The sequence below is a fragment of the Vulpes vulpes genome, chromosome 2, assembly GCF_048418805.1.
Source record: "Vulpes vulpes isolate BD-2025 chromosome 2, VulVul3, whole genome shotgun sequence".
NCBI classification, from domain to species: Eukaryota; Metazoa; Chordata; class Mammalia; order Carnivora; family Canidae; genus Vulpes; species Vulpes vulpes.
This window is the reverse complement of record NC_132781.1, coordinates 40,179,750-40,198,414: the sequence shown is the minus strand read 5'-3', so window position 1 is coordinate 40,198,414 and position 18,665 is coordinate 40,179,750. Positions and strand designations below refer to the sequence as shown.

The 18,665-nt window shown below is 38.4% G+C and overlaps 1 protein-coding gene across 1 annotated transcript in view; it reads right to left on the bottom strand.

Moving 5' to 3' along the window:
* MYO1D (myosin ID) overlaps window positions 1-18,665 on the bottom strand; it is a 326,946-nt gene that overhangs the window by 117,009 nt on the left and 191,272 nt on the right. The window contains exon 20 of the mRNA XM_025996152.2: window positions 12,217-12,330. Within this exon, the coding sequence (XP_025851937.1) occupies window positions 12,217-12,330 (114 nt within the window). The remainder of the gene's footprint in view (window positions 1-12,216; window positions 12,331-18,665) is intronic.

Genomic DNA, 18,665 nt, shown 5'->3' with positions numbered 1-18,665 from the left:
TCACTCTGTGGCTAAGAAAAAGGTCACTAGTAACTTGAATGTTTCAATCTCAGACTGCTGTTTATAATTACTTGACCATGGCATTTGTGAAAACTGTGTTTACTGAAAATCATCTCAAAAACCCGTCATGATTTTCTATTTTCATATTTCCTGCAAAGAGTGACTGGAATCATTGCTAAACGATAAACTGGCTGAATAAGTTTTGCTAATAGAAGAGAAAGAAGGTGCCAAATTTATATGTTAATTATATTTTGTTTGGGCTTACATGAAGATTGGTCTTTCTCTGTTGAACACAAACCAATTAATAGCAGAGAGTGGAGAGGTGATTCTTGTAGAGATTAGCTGGGACCCCAGGGTGCGCTGAGTTACATAGTTTAGAGTAATGGAAAAATACCCAATACTACTACACATCTATTATGGCTACAATGTAAACAAATTGATAGCAGCAAAAATTGGTGAGGATAAACTCTCATTCACTGCTGGTAGGAACACAAAATGGTACAGCTACTTTGGGAGACAATTTGGCAATTCTTATAAAGCCAAACTTAGTCTTGCCACATGATGTAGCAATTGCATTGGTATTTACCCAGATGATTTGAAAACTGGTGTCCATATAAAAACCTGCATGTGAATGTTAGCAGCTTTATTCATAATAGCCTCACACTGGAAGAAGCCAAGATGTCCTTCAATAGGCAAATGGATAAACTATGGCACATCCACACATTGGAATATTATTCAGTGATACAATGAAATGTGCTATTAAGCCATGAGAAGCCTTGAAAAACCTCAGATACACATTGCTAAGTAAAAGAAGCCAATCTGAAAAGTTCACAAAGCATATAATTCCAATTATATGATATTCTACAAAAGGCATAACTATAGAGACAATAAAATGATCAGTGGTTGCCAGGGTTTGGGGGAGAAAACTAACAGTTGTAGAAGTAAATAAGAAAGATCAAGCCTTCCCTCCCTGGTTGCCATTATGAACAACACAGTAACTACCTGAACCAGGAAGTTCATGAGCAGCTGACTACTTTTGCAGAAACAAATGGTCATCGATGTCCTTCACCCCAGAAAGGCAACAGAATCTTAAGACAGAAAATTTGGGAAAACTGGCTAAAACATACAAGACCACACCAGATGTCATCTCCATATTTGGATTCAGAATGCATTTTGGTGGTGGCAAGCCAACTGGCTTTGGCACAATTTATGATTCCTTGAATTACAGGAGGAAAATGAACCCAAACATAGACTTGCAAGACATCGCCTACACGAGAAGAAAAAGACCTCAAGAAAACAGCAAGGGGAGCACAAGAACAGAATGAAAGAGGTGAGGGGGACTGCAAAGGCCAATGCTGGTACTGGCACAAGGAGTAAAGATTCTGTGGTGACTATGGGGACCCACAGGGATGTGCAGACTTTTTTGCGAGAGCATCAAAAACTGTAAAAATTAAAAAAAAAAATCAAGAAGAAAGTATTGGAAGAATTTGGTTATGAAAATAGACTGGGAAAAGGAACTGAAAATGACAGGTATTGGTACAGTGATGGGTAACTTATCAATATGTAATTATTTGGTGGTGATATTTATCTTTATTTTTATGCTAAATTCTAGTTGTTCGCAGAAAAACACAGGGTATTTATTCTACAAGAAGTCAGAAATTTAGACCCTAGTGGGGGAAACATAATAGTAGCTTGGCTACAATGAAACATCCAAAGATGATCCACAAGGCAGAATTGGCTGTGCCACATTTGTTGAGACACAAGGTATAATCTCAAGAATATGGAAGCGTACTGTGCAAATAAAATTAACACTTCCTGATTTAACTTCTCATTAATAGGAAATACAGGGACTGGGAGAATAAGTTAAATGAGCCATGAGGAAACAGACAAATCCAGACACCCAGTTCTGGACTCTAAAAAGTCAATGTCATGCATACCATATGTTGATGGAGATACGGAGAAACCAGAACTCTCATGTGCTGGAGAGAATGTAAAATGTAGCAGCTACTTTGGAAAAGTTTGGTAGTTTCTTATAAAGTTAAACAAATGCCATATGATGGAATAATTCTATTCCTAGATATCCACCAAGAGAAATAAAAGCATATGCCCATATAAAGACTTATATGCAAATGAACCCAGCAGCCAAACGTCCATCAACTGGTGCATGGAGAAATGAAATATGGTAGATTCATGCATTGAAGTATTACTCAGCAGTGAGATGAACAAACCAGTGACATATGGCACAACCTAGATGAATCTCCAAAACATACTGAGTGAAGAAAGCCAGACACAAAACAATACATGCTGTATGATTCCATGCATATGAAGTTCCTAGAAAAGGTAAAAGGATAGGCTGAAGTTGGAAGTGGGGATTATTTGCAAATGGGCACAAGTGAGCTCTCTGAGGGGATGGAAATGCTCTAAAAAGTGGACTGTGTGATGTTTGCACAACTGCATAAATTTACTAAAAGTAACTGAACTATACCTTACAATGGATGAATTTTATGGTAAGTATTAGTTTGCTAGGACAGCCAGACAGAGCCCCACAGAACAGATGGCTTGAACAAGTTCTGGAGGCGAGAAGTCCAAGATCAATGTGTGGAAGGGTGCAGCTCTTCTGAGGCCTCTCTCCTTGACTTGTGGATGGTTGTCTTCTCTCGTCATCTTCACTTGGTCGTCTTCCCCCCATATTTGTCTGCGTTCCAACTGCCTCTTCTTATACAGACACCCATCATATTGGATTAGGGCCCACCCTAATGACCTCATTTTAACCTGATTACTTCTTTAACCTATCTCCAAACACAGCCACATTCTGAGGTCCTGGGATTAGGATTTCAACAAATGAATTCTGGAGAAGCAACAATGCAGCCACTATAGCAAATTATAATTTAATAATGCTGTTTTAAAAAGTCAACATCATGAATAAAAGAGTATGTCCATGGAGGTACAGTTCTGGACTAAAAGAGATGTAACTCTAAAACATGAACCTATATAGTATTTTTTAAATAAGTATAAGACATTCTTTGAACAACTAAAGAAATGTGAATATGTGCTGGATATCAAATGATATTATGGAAATGCTATTTTCTTTGATATGAAAACGGTTTTGTGGTCATGAAGAAGAAACTCCCTGGGGATCCCTGGGTGGCTCAGCGGTTTAGCACCTGCCTTTGGCCCAGGGTGGAGTCCCGGGATCAAGTCCCACGTCGGGCTCCCAGCATGGAGCCTGCTTCTCCCTCTGCCTGTGTCTCTGCCTCTCTCTCTCTCTCTCTATCATGAATAAATAAATAAAATCTTAAAAAAAAGAAAAAAAGGAACTCCTTGTTCTTAGGAGAATGCATACAGGGTTATTTTAGTGGCAAAGTGTCATGAAAGAGAGATAAAACAAATACAGCAAAAAATAAACACTCATTGAATCTAGGTGGAAGGCATTAGGGGATTCCCTGTACTATTCTTTCAACCTCTCTATACATTTGAAAAATTTTATATTACAAAGTCAGAGGGATGGGATTACAATTGAGCACTGAGGAGGCAGGAAGTTCTCAAGACAAGACAGACACCTCTACTAAAGATTTCCTTTCTTTCTCTCCTTCCTTGCTAATTGAAGTAGAAAACGTATCCCTCTAAAACTCACATCCAATTACAGTTTTTTATAAGTGAGAAATGGTTAGTGTTTCTACTGTTTCTGCTACATAAAATCTAGAATAAATATAATGTAGATTTTAGAATTTTAAAATTTGACATGGAAGAGGCCAAGACACGTGGGTTTAGCTCATTTAAAATAACACATGACAAGAAAAGACTTTTTTTTTTTTTTTCTTAATAGGAGTAACAAATAGGTGACCTGCAGGCTGACTAGGGTCTACAGAGGTGTTTTATTTGGCTTGCACAGCATTCAATAATCTGGGACTTACATAAAATACAGACTTCAGCTTTTTCTAGGTGAATCCAAAGATGTGGCATACTGGACTCAGGCATGGCCATATCGATCCCAGTAAAGGAGTGACTGCCCCATGGCAGGGTATGGGCTTCATTCACTTTTGAACTTGTCAGACTTCCAAAGGAATCTGACATTTTGACAAAGAAAATGAGTAAACATTAAGCTGTTGCTTCTGATGAGATCTGCTTTACCACTGTTCCTGGCTTTCTTTCCATTCCTATGGATGTGGCTAGGGAGAACATTATGTTGGGAGGAAGGTGAAATTGAAGGGAAAGAATCTGGATATGAATGAGTAGTGCTAAGGCCAATTGTTTATCCACATGGGGTAACATGAATGCAGGGCTATAGTCTCACATATATTCAAAAGTCAATTCTAGGTGAATTGTGGATGTCAATGTGAAAGGTAAAGCAATAAAGTGCACAGAATATACCAGAAGAGAATATCTTCATGATGTTTGGGATAGGGAACAAAACAACAAAAACAAAACAGCATCAACCTCAAGAGAAAAAAAGAGCTAAGTTGAGCTACCTTAACATAAAGCATTTTGTTCCAAGACATCATTCAGAGGATGAAAAGTCAAGTCAGAGTCAGAGAAAAGATCTGCAACACCTTTAACTGCCATGAGCACTTATGCAGAATATAGAAAGAACTAGAAATCAATTTTTAAAAGACAACTGAATAGAAAAATAGGCAAGAGATTTGAACAGGCATTTCACAAAAGGCATCCAAATGACCCATAAATAAGGGAATGCAAATAAAAAATAATCTGTATCTATCCACAAATGAATGGATAAAGATATGACATGTATACATAATGGAATATTATTCAGCCATGAAAAAGAAGGAAATTCTGCCATTTGCAACAACTAGGATGGACCTTGAGGGCATTATGCCCAATGAAATAAACCAGACAAAGAGATACTATACGATCTTACTTACATGTGGAATCTAAAAAAGCTGAACTCATAGAAACAGAGAGTGGAATGGTGGTTACCAGTGGCTGGAGAGTAGGGGAAATGAGAGATGTTAGATAAAGGGCACAAATTCAGTTATAAGATGAGTAAGTTCTAGGAAACAATTATACAGCAGTGGTGATGATCACTAATAAAACTGTATTATATACCTGAAAGTTGTTAAGTGAGCATGCAGGGGGCTTTTGGGAGTCCAATTAATGGCTGGTATCTTGACTTTGGTGATGGTTACATAGGTAAATTCACTTTGTGACCATTCATCAAGCTCTACCCTTAATATTTGTGCACTTTTCTGTGTGTAGGGTACACTTTAATGAAAAAGTTAAAATATGTGCCCAGATGTGAACAGGTGGTGGGGGGACCACATGCTAATAAAATATTCCAAGGGTCTGCTAATCCAGTCACCTCAGTTTTACTGAAATTACCCTAAGCTTCATGAAAAAGTTTGAAAGTCTTTTCTCATGGTATACTGTCACCAAAAATGGAATACAACAGCAAAGATATATTAAGTTCTAGTTCAGACACTCATTTACAAAGAGAAATAGGACCGAAACTTTTGTGTATTGACACAAGGTATTAACAATATTGTTCTGGCCTGTTAGAAAGATGGTTTAAGAGTGAATAATGGGGCAATGGCAGAGAAGAAGATTTCTAAGTCATAAAATGAAAAATGGTTAGCTTGAGTTTTTTTCTTTTTGATTTTAATTTTAGTTCTCTTCAAATGTTTTTAATTCTTTTTTTTTAAGATTTTATTTATTTAGTTGACAGAGAGAGAGAGAGAGAGAGAGAGAGAGAGAGAGCACAAGCAGGGGGAATGGCAGGAAGAGGGAGAAGGAGCACCAAGTTCCCTGTAGAGCAGGGAGCCCAATGTGGGGCTTGATCCCAGAACCCTGAGATCATGACCTGAGCCAAAGGCAGACACTTAACCGACCAAGCCACCCAGGCACCCTTAATTCTTTTTTTAAAAAAATATTTTTATTTATTTTAAAGAGAGAGAGAGCTCATGTGCACACACAAGAGAGTGAAGTGGGGGAGGTGCAGGGGGGAAGGCGAGGGACAAGCAGACTCCACACTGAGCATGGAGCCCTATGCAAGGGCTTGATCCCACAACTCCGAGGTCATGACCTGAGCTGGGATCAAGATCTGGATGCTCAACAAACTGAGCCACCTGGGTGCCCCTAAATGTTGTTTTCATTTTTATTTATTTTTCATTTTTTTAAAAAAATTATTTATTAATGAGAGACACAGAGTGAGAGAGAGAGGCAGAGACACAGGCAGAGGGAGAAGCAGGCTCCACGCAGGGAGCCCAAACTAGGACTCGATCCCGGGACTCCAGGATCACGCCCTGGGCCGAAGGCAGGCAATAAACCACTGAGCTACCCAGGGATCCCCTAAATGTTGTCTTAAATTCTGCAAACTGTTTTGCTTTTAAGTTAACAGAAACTGATCAGAACAATACAACCTGGGTGGCTCAGTGGTTCAGCGCCTGCCTTTGGCCCAGGGCGTGATCCTGGAGACCCGGGATCGAGTCCCCCATCGGGGTCCCGGCATGGAGCCTGCTTCTCCCTCTGCCTGTGTGTCTGCCTCTCTCTCTCTATGTCTATCACGAATGAATAAATAAAATCTTAAAAACAAACAAACAATACAACAGATAATTATCTGATGAATTCTTTTATCTTTAAAAAATAATTTAGGGACAGTGCAGTAGAATGTTTACTGCAGGGTAACACCTTCATGTAGTGTTGTATACATTAAAATATATATGAAACAGATGGTCTCACCAGAAGTAAATGAACTTAAAAGTTTGTGGACTTCCTTTCCCCCCACAGAAAACACATACACATATGTACCATACATTACCATATACAGGATAATTTGAAAATATACCACTAAATCACCCATGCTCAAAGAGGAATTCATGATGGAAATGACAAAATAATTAAAATTGAACAATGACAGTACCATATATTACAACATGAGAAATTCAGCTCAAACCATTTCTGAGGACAGATTTATAGTCTTCAATGCATTTTTAAAAAGTAAAATTTAAAAATGAAAGCAGATAATCCCTCAACTCAAAAAGCTAGAAAAAGAACCAACAAAATAAATCTAGAGAATGGAGAAGGAAAAACAAGAGCAGAGGTCAATGAAAAGGTAATGAAATCAATAAAATAGGTCTCTAGTGAAACTGATCTTGGAAAAAATGAGAAAAAGCGCATCTGATCAATATTAGGAACAAAGTATATAAAAGAGGTACAGATTAGATCTTTCCACCTCGGGTCATCCCCGAGGTCACTGGCTTCTCTGAAATCAGGTGCCCACCCTGGTTTAGTTAGTGGCTTCCTCTCCTCTTGAGGAACAGCGGAGAGCTGCCTCTCTGAGCACCAGGAAATGGGGTGTACTCTTCTTTAGATGGAGGAGAAAGCAAACATGACTGTATGTGTTTCACACGCTGTAAGAGAGTGGTTCACATACCATCGTGTGTCAAAATCTCCCCTGGGCCTCATTTACTTCAGTTTTCTCTTTGGCTTAACCTCCTTCCTCTAACCTCCTTCATAGATAGCTTTCTTTCTTTTTCTTTTTTCCTCCCCTTTACTGAAGTATATAACATGCATTCAGCAGAGTACACAAATCTCAAGGAAACTGCCTGATGAATTTGAACATATGTATATGTAAGTGAAACCACTACCAGCTCAAGCTGCAGAACATTTTCAGCTGCCAGAAGGCTCTTTCTTTTCTCCCTGCTCACGTCTCTGTGTCTTTGCTGTTTCTTGTGCCCTAATACTTTTCCTCCAAGTAAACATATGGCTCATTTCTCAGCTCCTTCGAGTCTCAAATGTCAACTTCTCAATGGGGCCTGATCACCCTATTTGAAATGACAGTACCCTCCACATCCTCTATCTTCCTTCCCTATTCTATTTTTTCCCTTATCCCTTCCTAATGGGTTACATGATGTATGTTTGTGTGTATATACACACATGCATACATACACATATGTACATACACATATACATAAACGTATAGCCCGCTGCTTCCCACTGCAATGTAAGTTCCATAAGCATAGCAATTTTGACTATTCTGACACTTCCATGCCATAATACTTACATGTCTGGCCCATAATGAGTCCTCAGTAATCCCTTGTTGAATGAAGACTTTAGTTATTGAGGCTATAAAGGTTGTAATGAGACAATCTGGTCTACAGCTGTCTAAAACCCCAAATGAAGGTCATTCCTGCACTGCTCTTCTAACTCAGGTATAACTCCCCATTACTTAGGTCTCCTGAAGTCTCTGTTCATTGCACCTCAAGATCTAGCAGAAAGAAAGGAGCATGAGGATGCTGTAAGAACAGCTCTCAGATGGGCAGTGCCCTGGCTGCAGCACGTCAACAAGCAAGAGAATCTCTCCACCCAGCATGTAGTAGAGCCATGGTTTGTAGGGTGTAAGCAGTCACTTACCCTATCACAGCTGAGCTCCAGGAGGTGGTTGATGTGCCCTTTAGTATTAAATGCCTGGGGAACTTAGGTGCTACTGCTTTATACAAGTTCAATGGGTTAGAGGATGTAAAGATAGTAAATTGGTCAAGTACTTTTTACGGTGCATCAGGAAAGCAACAAATATTGGTCTCATGTTGCTGGCTGGAAGCAGTTAAGGAAACACATTCTACCAAAAAGCACTGGTGAAACACAGGTTTAGAAATTGATTAGACATACAGTCAAACTATAGCATCACCTAAACTCTCACTCAGGATGGGCATCCATGAACACAATTTAGGTCCTGTTTGATAAAGACTGGAATCCTGGAGATTGGAATAGGAGTAGGTGGGAAGAGTCCAAGGACCCAAGGATACTGGCCTATTTGAAGCACTTCTCTCCCACCCCAGCATAATCTGTGACCAAGGTCCAAAGATGACTTGGGCCTAAGGACAGTAGTCAAAGATTATAGAGGGAAGAGATCAATTATACCCTAAATGAACTGTAGTAATCATCCATGCTATACTAGGAAGAGTCAGGAAGCATGATACACAGACTAACATGTGCTTGACAAGGGACTGCGGTACCAATGTGGTCATGCAGAATTGGTTGCTATGGTACGGACTCATCTGGAGACTGTTCAGTATGTTACTGCAGGATGACACTCCAGTGGTTTGTTGGGTTGGCTGATTTAGACCTCAGCCTAGCACTAGCCTGTGCTGTCTGGCAAGGATGGTGGCTGTTAGTAAGAAGGCACACAGGGAGAAGGAGAGCCTAAGAAAATGGCAGGAACTCAGACTCTCTAAGCACTCGTGTTGCTGAGGGCCCTACAGGATAACACAGTCCTGTAGAACTGCCTTAAATGCTGAAAAGTAGCATTTCCTGGGTCTTTGTGAGATGCTTCTTCCTTACTACCATGTGTATCCTCATTAAAAACAAAACATTACTCAAGATAGTTCATGGTCACAATCTGTTTGTTGGAGCCAGAAAAGCTTCACTGAGACAGGAAAGGAGCCTGTGCAGAAGGAGAAGGGTGGGACCCTCAGCTGTCTGTTCTTACCGATTACTCTTCTGAAAACTTTCCAACTTAGTTCTGAAACACAGTGTTCTTATAGTTCTTTTCTTTCCTAGAATAATTCATGACCTATGGAGCTGAAGGGAAACTAGAGCTCATTCAGCACATGAACAAGAGGAGCAAATGGAGGCCCATTGAGAGATTGCCTTCTTACTCCATTTCCTTAGCGATTCTTTCCCTACCATTTAACTGAGAATGTTCTCAAATCATCTGCCTCCTTTCTCTCTCTAGACTCATAATTTCAGCCTTCAATTATACACAGATCTGCTCTGAAATTTTATCTCAAGTGCTAAATTCCCCGCGCCCCCCCCCCAATATTAGACTCTCAATCACTTGTGGAATGTATATCTCCAAGTTTCACCACTGCCTGAAACTCAATATGGTTAAAACAGAGATCATGTCCTTTTCCCCCTCCCACTTTCTGCATTATTGTCATTAGCATTATCATTCTTTTAAAAAAAGTTCCTTGTCTTAAACTGCTTTTTCATTTAAATTATTCTGATCATGCAAAAACTATAAAGAATAGGGGCACCTGGGTGGCTTAGTCAGTTAGGTGTCTTTGGTTCAGGTGATGATCCTGGGGTTCTGGATGGAGCTGAGCCCCGTGTCAGGCTCCCTGCTCACCTGGGAAGCTGCTTCTCCCTCTGCCCCTCCCCACCACTTGTGCTCGGTCTTACTTTCTCTTTCTCTCAAATAAATAAAATCTTTAAATAAAGATATAAAGAATAAAATAACAAAGACTCATGTTTTTACAATGGACACTTAATATTATGCCATATTGTTTCAGACTCAAAAACATTTTTATAGATATGATTGGAAGTCCCCTATCCCATTCAATCTGGTCTCTCCTAAGAGGCAGCCACTCCTCCAAAGTTGGTCCCCCGCAAAAGCAGATCCGGAGATAAAGAATGATAAACATACAGAGTGATTTGGGAGGTTCAGGGACACTGGCAAGGGTGTGGGAAGGTGCTTTGGGGATGGGAAGACAGAGAACAGGGCCCAGTGTTAAACCAGCTACCACAGTGGGCAGCTACAGGCAAAGTGGGTTCTGGCAGCATAAGCACAGCCTTTTGTCAGGGATGTTGGCTGACAGAAATTAGGCTGATGTACACAGAAATGATAAGGGAATATAGGGGGACATGGGCAGAGTACTGGTAGCAGCTGTGATAGTGTGTACCCACTCTATTGACATTGCTTAGCTTTACTGCAACTGTTAAACATTGTTAATCTTTATATTATATGATATAATTAATAACACAAACAACAATGCTGATGTTGAAGGGGAATCGTGACTATAAATACACAACACTCAACACAAAAAAGGATAGTAGTTTGGGGAAATAACTTTGGTTCAAAGAGTTGTTTAGCTATTTATTGAATTTGTATCAAGTGCTTTGATTGATCTTCCTTTAATAGAAAGTAAAGAGATAAAACATGGGCCACAATTTATTTTTTGTTTGGTTCTACACTTCATTTGACTTTGACAAAATCTAATTTTCTCCCGTATCTTTCTTCATCTCCTACTTTAAGATTGCAGTTATTAGGCTTAAACTATGATTGATATATGAGATTACAAGCGTTTGCTAAGAAGACTATATACAATCAAGAATGTCTTAGAATATAATTTTCTTCTTTGCTGCAATCCATTAGCCTTTCTATTGAAAGGGAGAAAGATGCATGTGTGTGTACATGGTGGGGAGGGGGAGTGTAATGGAGACAAATTTCAACCTCACAATCAACCCTGCAGTGATGCTCTAAATCATTTAGCAAAGCCAGGAATAGTCTGTCTTCTTTGTACCCCCCAACCAATAGGACTCTTGATTTAACAACATAAAACTACAAAACAATATGTTTCCTATTCCCTTTTGCAGAGACCAAAAGGACTTAAAATAATCTTTAAATAATACTCCTCATAGATTCTATTATTGGACAAACAGATCTCTCTCCTTAGGAACTAGCAGACAGAAAAATCACCCCACACTCAAAAAGATCTAGTCGTCAGCAGGATCTTTCTGAAGAATTAGAACAGTCACTTGTAAAGCAGACCACATACAGCAGGAGAAAAATTTTTAAAAAATCTCATATTGAGATTCAAGGATGTATCCACCAAATTTCATATTTCAAATGAGAAATGATTACAGAACTTGAAAACCCCATGGAGAACAACTGAGTGGGTTTAGATCAGAGGCAAAATATACTGGTGAAAAGAACTTCTGGAACCAGCATACATTTTACATCCAAAAGAAAGGTAATGTTTTCATAAAGTAATTCTCTACTGTTTTTCTACCTAATTCCATTTCCCTATAAAAACAAACCTCTTGAAAACAAATAAGAAAATACATTATGTGCCACCCTATTTAAGCTGTAAGAAGATGAAGAATAGAGAAGGGTCATGTCGAATGCAGAGTCCTTATGCTTGTTTTTTAAACTGCCTTCATTAATCTATTGGAAACTTTGGATCCCCCTCCTCCTCCCCCTCCCTCTCCTTCTTTTTTTTTTTTTTTTAAGTATTCTCCATACCCAACATGTGGTTTGAATCAAGGGTTGCATGCTTTACAGACTGAGCCAGCCAGGTGCCCCTGGATCCTGCTCATAGAAAACTGTACATTTGTACAAAACATAAAACTGGCATAAAATTTCAGGAATTCATGGTCTCCTTAAAGCCCCAAAGGTTGTAGTGATCAGTCTATTGACGCATTAGTGGTCCAGGAACACCAGGTTAAGAATTCTTTATTCAGAAAAAGGCAGAGAACACTTACATTGTATAGAGGAATAGTCTTCATCACCTTGTACTGTTTAGTGGGATCCATCTTATACAGGTGACGATCGGTGACAAAAATTGCTCGGTCTTCCACCTTACTAAATCGATTTACCTATAAGAAAACAAACTAATAAGCCACTCATATTGCAACAAGAATGAAATCAAATGATCTACCAGGAAATTATCTATCTAGGGGGAGAGATGGCTGGTTGTGGAGACACATTCTTTAACAGATATGCATCATGCAAGGCCCATTCTACAGGATGAACAAAGATCTTAAAGGCCTAGCAGTTTCCAGATTTGTAGAATTTTATAATTAAATTTCACGATTTTATAATTTAGCAGAGAAAACGTGAAAAACATGTAAGAATTAAAGGACTAAAAACATGTGACCCAGACACTATAAAGAAAATGCAAAGACAATCCAGGGAATAAGGAGAAAATGTTTTGCAAATCACATTTCTGATAAGGAACTTGTATCTCTAAAAGGATAGAACATATATTGTATCTAGAATATATAACTCAATAATAAAAAGACAAAAAAATGGGTAAAGAATTTGAACAGACATTTCTTCAGAGAAGATATACAAATGGCCAATAAGCACATGAAAAGATGCTTGACATCATTAGCCAACAAGGAAATGTCCAGAACCACAGGGAGATACAAGTTCACCCCCACTGGCATGACAATAATAAAAAAGACGATAACAAATGTTGGCCAGGATGTGGAGAAATTGGAACCCTCATCCCTAATGGTGGGAATGTAAAATGATGCAGTTGCTTTGGAAAATGGTCTGGAAGCTCCTCAAATGGTTAAATACAGAATTACCATATGACCCAGAAATCCCACCCATAGGTATATACACAAGAGAACTGAAAACATATTCACACAAAAACTTGTGCATGAATGTGCACAGCAGCATTAATCATGATAGCTAAAAAGAAGAAACAACCCGGGGCATGTGGGTGGCTCAGTGGTTGAGCATCTGCCTTTAGCTCAGGGTGTGATCCCGGGGTCCTGGGATCAAGTCCCACATTGGGCTCCCTGCAAGGAGCCTGCTTCTCCCTCTGCCTATGTCTCTGCCTCTCTGTGTGTGTGTCTCTCATGAATAAATAAAATCTTAAAAAAAAAAAAAAGAAAAGAAAAAGAAGAAACAACCTAAATGTTCATCAAATAACAAATGGATAAATAAAATAGGATATAGGGACCCCTGGGTGGCTCAGTGGTTAAGCATCTGCCTTTGGCTCAGGGCGTGATCCTGGAGTCCCAGGATTGAGTCCCACATCAGGCTCCCTGCATGGAGCCTGCTTCTCTCTCTCTCTGTGTCTCTCATGAATGAATGAATGAATGAATGAATGAATGAATAAATAAATAAAATCTTAAAATAAAATAGGATATATTCACAATATGGAATATAATTTGTCTATCAAAAGAAATAAGTATTGATACATGTCATAACATGGATGAACCTTAAAAACATGATGCTATGTAAAAGAAACCAGTCCCAGAGGACCACATATTGCATGACTTCATTTACATGGAGTGTCCAGAATAAGCAAATCTGTAGAAACAGAAAATATATTATTGGTTGCCTATGGCGGGGCAGGGGAGGTGGAGGGTTTGGAAGGATGACAGCTAAGGGGTAGGGGGCTTCTTTTTGAAAGCTGATTATGGTAATGGATATACAATTCTGTGAATACACTAAAAGCCAATGAATTGTATACTTTAAAATGGTGAATAGTATGGTATGTGATTATACCTCAATAAAGCTGTAAAAAAAATAAGACCTATTTGAAGATAACTCATTTTGCCCCTTCCTATTTCAATGGGTAGGCATATTTCAGACCAAATTCCTTATAGAATAATGAGTATGTCATTAAATCTACATGGTCAAAAATGGACAGTGCCTTCCTAGTGCCTATGGCACAAATGCCCCATAATTAATACTATTCAAAACAAGAGTGGGTCACATGGAAAGGCAGCAAATGCACCCCGAAGAAATGCAGGTAGATGCCTGATGTGGGTGTGGTAGAGGGGGGTTCCTGCTTTGAGTACAAAGACTAGAGGTTTCCAAGGTCCACTGCCGCTCAGATTCCAGAATTCCTTTTTCTAACTTTCAAGAGTTTTTCTATCTGCCACTATTCTCCTTTTCATTTATTTTTTTTTATTTTTAAGATTTTTTTAAAGTAATCTTTATATCCAATGTGAGGCTTGAACTCATGACCCCAAGATTAAAAGTCATACGCTGTACTCACTGAGCCAGCTAGGTGCCCCACTACTCTCCTTTTTAAACTTTATTTCTTTAAGGGCTCTGTTCCTTCTGACAGGTTTCTTCATGTTATTCTCTCTTTTAAATGTTCATGGTTTCTACTCTCTTCTTTTTATCTCTCTATATTTTAAGATATTGCTTAAATTCTCATTCCATTATAAAACTTCTACAATTTCTAAAGTAAAAATATGAATACTCTCTCCTCTAACCTTCTATTACACAGTTGTAGAGGGAATATATAGGATCCATATAGAGTTAAGAATGAAATAAAAAAATTAATATCACAACCAAAGGACACAGAGTTTTTCTTTCAAAGCAGGATAGTTGAGAATATGATGAGCTTGATGGGCTTAAGTGCTTTTGCTAACATAAAAGACTAGATTCCTCTCCCAAAGGCTTTTTTTAAAAATGAAAGACAGACAAGGCAGGTTTGCTGATGTTTATAAATTCTAAGACAATAAAGTTAAATCGATCCTTAGTCTGTACCTTCTCATTGTGAAATTTAGTTATTATCTTACTTCTCTACAAAAAGGGCAAAAATTTTTATTTAGTAGTTGTAAAGTTTTAATAATTTCAAGGACACTTGTAAGTTTTAGACTGTGGATGCTTGTTAGAACATACTTGATAAAACAGCTATGTAGAACAACGTGTTTTTAAACTTGTAGTTGAAGCTCTGTTCGGCATAGGACGTTCTACTTGTGAATCTTGTGGTAGTCTACTATAACCTCACAAACGTAGATCTAAGTAACTCAGCCACTATAAAAGATTACACAGATTATCTGAAGATTGGAAGTATATGAAAAAGCTGCTTTCCTTGTAAAATGGCCACAAATATGTTACCAAAATAGTGACAAATAAAATTTAGACATTTACTTGAAAACAAAGTAAAAACATAACTATATGTTTTTTTTTTTAAATGAAGGTCAAGAAATAGCAAAACTATTTTACAGTAAAGGCAATCAGAAGAGTGGTTGCCTTTGGGGTGGTAGGGCTTGGCTGGGAAGGGGTGTGAGGGAGCTTTACAGAGTGATGGAAATGTTCTATCTGGATAGGGTTGTGATTTACATGACTGTTCACACTAGTCAAAACTCACTGAACTGTACTTCAAATCTGTGTATCTACTTATATATCAATACAAGTACATAAGCAAAACACTGTAACATCTCAAATATCCAGGGCAGATTCATATTTACTGCCTTATTATTTCACAGACAATAATTCTGTCTTCTAGCCAGACTGGAAGTTCCTTGAGGGTCATTATCATATGGTGGCTTTCTTCTTATACCTCACAGCAGCCAGTACAGAATTGGGCAAATAGCATTTACTATATCCTGCTGATCAGCTGGTTTTTAGAGCACTTTTAATCTGGCAGGATAATTTTAAGAGGTGTTCTTCCCCACATGAGCCAATCAGTGTTGATGATAGGAGCTGTCAGGCTGGAAAACAGAGTGGCACATTGGGGAGGTTACATAATGTGCAAAAAAATTTCCCAAGCAGCAAATGAAAGCACTTTTGCTCAATAGCTTAAGTCCCATTGCCCAGTGGGTCTTGGAAAACCTTCATTTCTGTACTGAAGAAAGAGGAACTGAGGACTCTTGCTTTGCTGTTTTTGAAGCTGGAAGACTATCAGCAAGCTAGCTCTTTAATAAAAAGCTCCCTAACATAGCATGCTCTATAAAAGCACATGGATTGCTCATCTGGAATTATTTATTCTTTTGGTTGGAACAGTTGAGATTTATTTGTATATTTTATTATATCTCATAAAGAGTCTTTTCCAAGAGTTAATTTATCCCTTCAGAGTCTATATTTCTGGAGGGCAAGACCTTTACCAGCAGCCATAACTACAATACTCTGTACACAGAATGCTTACAGGCCAGATGAACCATCCTGAGTGGATCTAGGAGAAATATTTGTGTCTGTACTTGCAACACTGTAATTCTTGGTTGGAGCTACCCTTATAAAATCTTTGGACTCACACTTTCACTGAGAAAAGGGGCTTTCCATAATTAGTTATCTAAAAATGTTATTGAATTATTTTTTCCTACATTTTAAATCCAGCACGTAACTCCTATTAATTAGAAAAAATTTACTGATAAGCATTTCCTTAAATTAAATGATTTGAGGGGATCCCTGGGTGGCACAGCAGTTTGGCGCCTGCCTTCAGCCCAGGGCATAATCCTGGAGTCCCGGGATCAAGTCCCACATCGGGCTCTCTGCATGGAGCCTGCTTCTCCCTCTGCCTGTGTCTCTGCCTCTCTCTCTCTCCCTTTCTGTGTCTCTCATGAATAAATAAATAAAATCTTAAAAAAAAAATCACATTTCCTGCATTTAAAAAAATTAAATAATTTGAAATTTTTTTTGAAAATTACCGTGTGCACTGTTAAGCACTTTATATGCTGCTGATAATATACAAAGGAATGATATGAACCCCTTGGTTGTAATAAGAACCTGAGACTAGCAGATGGGGTTGACATAAGCAAGAAACTAATGTGAAAATAATTTCATATAAAGATAAACATAAAGAAAATAAATGAGGTCGGGAGAAAATGTACTTGTGATTCTGTAAAGTGCTACTTTATGAGAGAGTCAGAGAATGCCCAATTTGTAGGTCAATCTTTCCCTAACAGGCAGAATTAACCACAGGACATTTTATACATAAGGAATTAATTACATGCTAATTGGGATGTTTCAGTTTGTGTAATACTGAAATCAAAACTGAGCACAAAAAATTCCTGAGCAAGTATAATGTCATGTTTCTCAGTGACTAGAAGGAAAAGCAAAGCAAAGTAAAACAATAAAGAACACTAAAACCTGTCCCCTAAGTAAAACAGAAGGCACACCTGTGATAATATATCCCCCATCCCTGCTCCCCAGATCCTACTTTCAAGATGTAAATAAAGAAGTTAGAGATTAATTTGAACACACTATTACCTTTGGTAGGATATACAGCTAACTAAATTAGGATAGGGAAGATAGGACACAGGAGGGTATACTGCTACAGGTAGGAGAGCCAACTAAAATTTAGGTTTTGAGCTGTCTTCTCCCTTATCGTTTTAAAAATCCACCAATTTGCCAAACATTTTTTTTTTATAACCAAAACATATTTTTCAGTTTTCAACATGACAAAATGGTATCTGTAATTAAGGGTAAAGTAGTTTCTATGTGGTAAAAGAATAATTACTGTTGGTAGTAATTATTTACCTCACATAGCAATGATTTTTGCCATAAGAGGGATTTGGCCCTTGTTGGAAGACCTGAAACAGAGTGACTGCAGAGCTCCTATATTAGCATTTTTCTAAGTCGTTCTGCACAACACCAGCCTCATGTGATGCTTTGTGGAAAAAAAGGGTTCCAAGTCAGGTTGGTTGGAGGAACATTGCAGATCACAGCCTCCCCTAGAATATTCATAACCCGTGAATATATTAAAGGCTCTGAGAATTTTGCACTTAAAGAGCATATTTAAACTGCTTAATCCCGTATTTCCCACATATGATACAAGGAATCCTTTTTAAAAACAAATTAATACATTCAACAGAACACTGGTTTATGAAACCCATGTTGGAGAACACTAACCATTTGTGCCCATCTTAGAGTATGGAGACTAGACAGTATCTAAAGTGGAACATGAATAATAAGTAAAAGCAGTGTTCCTCATCTTTGGCAAAATCATATTGAAAAGTATATGTGTGTTGCACAAGAGTATGAAAAAAGAAAAGCTTGCTGCATAATTTTACGAGGTCACACAAGAGTCAAAAACAACAGGCCAGCCACAGTGGTAAAGTGGAGAGTACTTTCCTTTTTGTGATTATGTCCGCGAGTTTTCTATTTTGTTTTTAAAGATTTTATTTATTTATTTGAGAGACAGAGAGAGAGAGAGAAAGAGAGAGCAAGCACAAATGGGGTGAGGGGCAAAGGGAGATTCAGACTGCCAGCTGAGCAGGGAGCCTGATATGGGGCTTGATCCCAGAACCCTGGGATCATGACCTGAGCTGAAGGCAAATGCTTAACCATCTGAGCCACCCAGGTGCCCTGTCCATGAGTTAACTTGGAAACCAAAAGACAAAAACCTTAAAGCAGCAATTTTATTGAAGTGCTGTTAAGACATATTGCATTCCTTTTTATATAAAAACATAGTTTGTAATGAGAACAGGTCATAAATCTTTACCTTGTGTTTTAG